Below are 5773 nucleotides of genomic sequence, written 5' to 3' on the forward strand. Positions count from 1 at the left end.
ACATGAGATGAACACGTATGCAAATGCAATGCACATGATGACATGATATGAGATGCATGACAATGAAAACAACACACGGAGACAAAGACCCGAACCCGAGAAATAAATATAACTTAACGCCGGAAACGGCAAGAGTTGGAGTACAAATAGGGAAAGTTACATCCGGGGTGTTACAGATATACAACATCTCCAAGCAGGGAAAGCATTTGACGAAGTCAAGAACTGCGTGGAAATCAAGGCCAGAACAATCAAGAGCCAAAAGCTTCACTGTGCACATTGTGGTCGTCAAGCTAACGCAATCATTTTCTAGCAAACAAAAGAAGAAACAAAACTGTATAAAAATAGTAGCTTCATATCATATTCATATAATAATGCGTGTGTGTTTCAAAAATCTTTGCTGCCGCTACCTGGAAAATGGTTGTTCCAAGGTGGAGCTGTGATATGGTTTTGCTCAGAATACCCAATATTTGTAGCTTAGGAGCCCGGATTACCCGGATGGTTGCCGGCCCATTGTGTGGATTGAGTGGCAGCAACCTCTCGAGGCAAGGGGTGTCTTCCATAACCAGCTCTTGCACTATCACAATACCGGGGGAAGAGACTACTCGATTGTCCCAAGGAGCACTGAAGCCGATGCACCTCAGAGCCGGGGAGTTGATGCGGATGATGGCAGTGCCCACATTGCTGTCTAGAAGAAGACTCTCCAGCGCAGGGCAGCCAGAGAGTACGGCGTTCAGAGCCTCCTCCGTTAGGATGACCTTGCACAAGGTAAGCTGCTCGAGCAGCGGGAAGTCCACGACTAGGTTGGGCGGCAGACGGCAGCTACCGAATGTGGCCACGTGGAGTGCGAGCGCATGGCGGAACACCGACGGCGGTATCACGTCATTGCCATTGCTGTGGTATTGGTAGACGAGCCAGAGCTCCTCAAGGTAGGCGATTCCCCGGGAGCGGAACCAGCCATCGACCCTGGCGTCATATGCATCGTCGTTGAGGATCTTGCATCCCGTGCGGCGGTCGTAACGGTAGGGGAGGGGGGCGATGCTGACCGAGATGTGGCGGACGGGGCCAAGGTGGGTGGAGAGGATGGCAGAGACGGTCTTCTCGGGTATGCCATCGAGGTTGAGCGGCGCAGAGCGCCAGATGTGGCGCCAGTGGTGCGAGAGCGCCTGCGTGCGGCAGCCCTCATTGGTAGGGAGGAGGGAGACGACGGCGCCGAGCCACGCGTCGGGGAGATTGCTGATGATATCGGCGCGATCCGTCGCCATGTGCGCGGTGTGATCACCGACGCCGGAAGGGTTGTTATATGTCGTGTCGTGGGCTTGGTGATTATCCGGCTTTCTTTGAACGGCGATGGTTCCGGCCCATCTTGTACGTGAGGTAGATCTTTCTAAAAGGATATCATTCAAAAAGAAAAAGATCGTGAAACCATATCACAGCTGAGCTCCACCTTCCTAAAAGGATATCATTAAAAAGGGTATCTTGTACGCGAAATTGCATTGGAGCACACGACAACCACACCCATTGGAATATGCCCCATTCATTTGCCTCGGGATTCATGCTGCTATGTTAGATAGTGTGTATTAGGAGATTTTGAACTATGTATCTCATATAATATAGGCTTGTATTGCATGTTCTTTTCAGACTGACGTTGTTAGTGAGCACATACCTCAACCACCAACGCCCAACAACTTAATCAATGCGCCCACATCGCTTCCTCTTTTCATGAAGCCATCTTCCCCTGGACGCCCTTTCTTCTCCACCATAAGTGACACTGCACATGTTCTTCTTCCTCTCTACTTTTCCCTCTTCTCTTTTTGCTCCTAGTCTCCTCCTTCAACAACGTGGATGTGGGAAAAAGCCAAGAGGAACAAGGAACACCATGCCGCTGACGGGGAACAACGTTGAGGACGAACTAGGTAGTCACCCGAGCTTGCCGCGCACCATGTGGACATGGCCAATGACACAACGTCTGCCCTAGCTGCTGAGTCTTGTGTCCCGCGACCAGCGAGAAATGTGTGAGAAGAAAGCCAGTGTAAGATTATGCCGTTGATGATGAGAAAATTGATGCAGTCGCTGGTCTAGCTTATCGGGTCAGTGACACCACGTCTTCCCAGGCCGCCGGCACCATGGCCTTCAATCCTACAGCCAGCGGTACTGCATCCAAGCATGAAGCTGGCCGCTTCCTATGTCATCCTCCTTGTTGAGGTCGTGAGCTTCATGCTTTTGGCCTTCGTCCTTGACATGTGCTTTGTGCATGGTTGACGTTCGTCAACCTGTTCCCGCTTAATTGCCGCAAACTTATTCTATTCCATCTTAGCCTGAGCTTCCTCGCATGTGCCATGAGCCCATGGCAGAGTTGTGGGGCCGAAATAAATGTGATTCATTGTTTCTACGTTGTATACTTCTCGTATTGGTTAGAATCAAAAGTAAATTGCATTAAGTACATCCATCCCAAGACAATAATGGACGTGCAGATTTCGGAGGGCTGCGTCGCTGATTGATCCTAGTCCACTTCCATCTTGTACGTGCATATAGGGGTATTCCTCCAACCCTATCATCCCTCGTGGGTGGCTTTTGAACTGATTTAATAAAGAGATTTTGTTATTTAAATATCAGTGTGGATAAGCCATCATTTGCAGTGTTCATCTTTGTCCTTCCTTCCGTTGACAACTAGTGCAGGGACGGATCTCTAATATTAAAGGGGAGTTGATCGTTTGCTTCCTCGCATTCAGGGATTAACCTTCTCCACGTACGTACCCCATTGGTTTCTCCCCTCCCTTCCCACAAAAGGAAATGCTTCGACCCATAGCTTTGCCCCTGTTTTTTACTTCCATTTACAACGAAAATGCCACTATGTCGAGTCATGCAAAAAACGATACACCCCAAGAGCTATTCGTGTCTCTCATTGGGTGAGCCACTCGTCTTCCCAACTACCCTTACACGCGCTAGGGTTTCAATACCGCCGCCACATGGGAGCTCCTCGATAGTCCCCACCTCATGCCACTCCACCCCCACCCCCACTTCATTCCCCACCTATCGCACTCGCCTCTCCTTCCAACTAACTTACGCCAATGGTTGTCGGTGAACTCGCCTTCCCTGCCGGTTTTGCCTGGTTTTGCCAATGGCTGCAGTTCCTAGACGACCGGGATATGCCTTCCATCGAGCCATTTATTTAATGTTTTAATCTAAGGTGGTGGTGCTCCGGCCACCAGTCATATGATTATGATCACATTTTTCTTGTCAAAGAAATTGGTCTGATGTAATTATGTGCTGGAAAATACATTAGAAATAAAGCAAAAATATTTACATGAAAGGAATAGGCGGATGAACATCTCAGTCATGAGTGGAAAATCAAGCAACAATGGGAACACATTGTTGGAACAACAATTGTTTTGAACAGACCCAATTGATTGACATACTACAAGATTATATCGTCATGTAGTTATAAGTATTATCATCCAAATGTTAACATATGCATATTGCGTTATACCATGAGAGTATCATGTCCCTTCGTGCGGGACGATATATTTTGGGGTTTGTCAACGTCACGTGTAACATAGTGGTTATAACTGCTAACCTCTAATTAGCTAGGATTGAGAAACAAATGGGGGTTCAAGATTTTGGGAGAAGCTCGGGAGTGGTCCGATGATGGGATAATCTTGCAAAAGAACAGGCCCTCGGGTGGATTAGTAAATAGTGAAAAGGGACTTGATAGCTTCATACTAGGATTTGCTACTCCGATGATGGAGTGATATTCTTTGGGGCCTCTCAGTGTGAAGGTATCCATCATCATCTGGACAGACACAACACGACTTGTTCACGGGGATCCAGAACATGGGAACAAGAAATGAGAACAGAACATGTAACAAAGATAATAGGTATAGTGATCAAAAGTTGATTCACGGGGATACCAATAAATCTCACCTCGAGTTTGGTAAAGTATCACGAAGCAAAGGGAATACCAGAAGGGAACAACAGGTTCAGTCGATATCAACAGTCTTAAGAAACAACATAGAACACCTCTCCCTGAGCCCATGTTAATGGAGGGGTGCGCGGGGAGGGAGGGTTGTATTCTTCCCATATTTGCATGTTCGGTCCATGTGAATGTTACCATAACGTTGTTTTGGTGCATAGGATCATTCTTCAAAACAATGAAAAATTAAACTCGCCATGCTCCTGTTAATGGCCGGTTAAGAACATTCCTTCAGAGCAAAAGAAACGCCCCCGCATCGTCCTAGCGGTTGACACGGGCGGTGATCCCACCGCCGCCCCTCTAGCCCCGCCCTACACCCCCTCCCCAGTCACAGCCGGCGGTGGCGCCGCAATGGCAAAGCCCGAGGAGGTGGTCGCACTAGTAGAAAAAGGGCCTTCAGTCCCGGTTCATAAGGGCCTTTAGTCCCGGTTCTGGAACCGGGACTAAAGGGCGCGGCCACGTGGAGCTCCACCTTTAGTCCCGGTTGGTAACACCAACCGGGACTAAAGGAAATTTTATGATTTTTTCTTTTGAATTTTTTTTTGAAATTTTTTTTGAATTTTTTTTATTTTCAAATTTTTGAAGTTTTTTAACCTCTAGTCTGTAATCACCACCCCTCATCACTTCTCAATTTATCCTCTAATCACCCCTCATCATTCCAAATCATCTAACTTCCCGAACGGTCACCCATCCTCCCACTCCCCCAGCCTGAGAACGCTTAACTTCCGGGTTCTATTCTCCCTCGCTCCAAGTCTGCACTTGTTGTTTTCCTGACAATACTAAGATGTCAATCCTATTAACCTTCAAGAATTTAAGCGTCACATGGTCGTATCGCCAAGAACAGCATGGACTCCAATTGGAGAGATGTTTCCTTTCCAGGCGTGCGCTCGTATCGTTAACACATGGATGGCTCTGTCTACTACAAAGAAGGGCATCGTAACCATCTCTAAGTATCTTGGGCGCATGAAAGCGCTCGATGGTGGGATGGCATCTACAGGAAAACCCATGAACGATGACGACATGGTGTCCTACATCCTCGCGGGAGTCGACTTTAGCTACATGTCCTTCATCTCCTCCATCTGCACCAGAACCGAGTAGATCACAGTCAGCGAGCTGTACTCTCAGCTCACTAGCTTTGAGAATCGACTCACCACTCCTCTGCCAAGGGTGCTACACGAGGAGCTACAACAGGTTCGGTCATGGTAGCGGTAGTCGTAGTGGACGCGGTAGAAATGGCGGCGGCTGTGGCCATGGAAGCCGCGACAAGGGAGGCCGCTACCGTGTCAATGGAGAATTCGTGACAAGTACACCCCATGACCAAGTTCATATTACTAATGGACAAGATATGAAGATCAGCCATATTGGCCTATCTACTCTTCGTACTCCCACTCGTGATCTTCATCTTAAAGACATGGTGCATGTTCCTAGTGCTACTCACAATTTAATCTCTGCTCATTGTTTGTCCATGGACAATCATAACTTTTCTTCAAGTTCACCCATGATTGTTTTTCGTTAAGAAAAAGGGAACGAGGGAAACCCTTCTCCAAAGAAGGTGTAGGCGCAGTCTCTATCCCCCATGATCGGCTCCATTAGGTTCAAGAAGACAGGCATTTTGTGCCAACAAGCTATCTGCTAAGAGGTAGCATAGAAGGCTAGGACATCCATCATCTACCATAGGTCTTCCTGTAGTCAACCAAAATAACATTCATTTCTCGAATAGTGAGCTGAGTAAAGAGGGAGTTTGTGATACGTGCCAAGAAGGAAAAAGCCATACCTTAATTATCCTAGTTCAAATAGTGTTTC

General features: G+C 47.7%; 1 protein-coding gene and 1 pseudogene across 1 annotated transcript; one reads left to right on the top strand and one right to left on the bottom strand.

The window, feature by feature from the left end:
- Positions 1 to 285: 285 nt before the first annotated feature.
- Positions 286 to 1262, bottom strand: LOC147992816 (F-box/LRR-repeat protein 25-like). The gene is made up of 2 exons (XM_087539148.1): positions 408 to 1262; positions 286 to 306 (listed from the first exon to the last, which is right to left on the bottom strand). The coding sequence occupies exons 1-2, from the start codon at positions 1260 to 1262 to the stop codon at positions 286 to 288; spliced, it is 876 nt and encodes a 291-aa protein (XP_087395274.1).
- Positions 1263 to 4972: 3710 nt separating this feature from the next.
- LOC125533334 (small nucleolar RNA Z247) lies at positions 4973 to 5111 on the top strand (annotated as a pseudogene).
- The last annotated feature ends 662 nt before the right edge of the window (positions 5112 to 5773 follow it).

This window comes from Triticum urartu, chromosome 1A, assembly GCF_056163025.1.
Source record: "Triticum urartu cultivar PI428250 chromosome 1A, HENAU_Tu73, whole genome shotgun sequence".
NCBI lineage: Eukaryota > Viridiplantae > Streptophyta > Magnoliopsida > Poales > Poaceae > Triticum > Triticum urartu.

What these genes read in the sequence shown, in the direction of transcription:
- LOC147992816 (XM_087539148.1), bottom strand. Translation starts at nt 1,262, where the DNA reads ATGGCGACGGATCGCGCCGATATCATCAGCAATCTCCCCGACGCGTGG. An exon ending in TTGGAACAACCATTTTCCAG is followed by an intron (nt 307 to 407) that starts GTAGCGGCAGCA and finishes TTTGTTTGCTAG; the next exon opens with AAAATGATTGCGTTAGCTTG.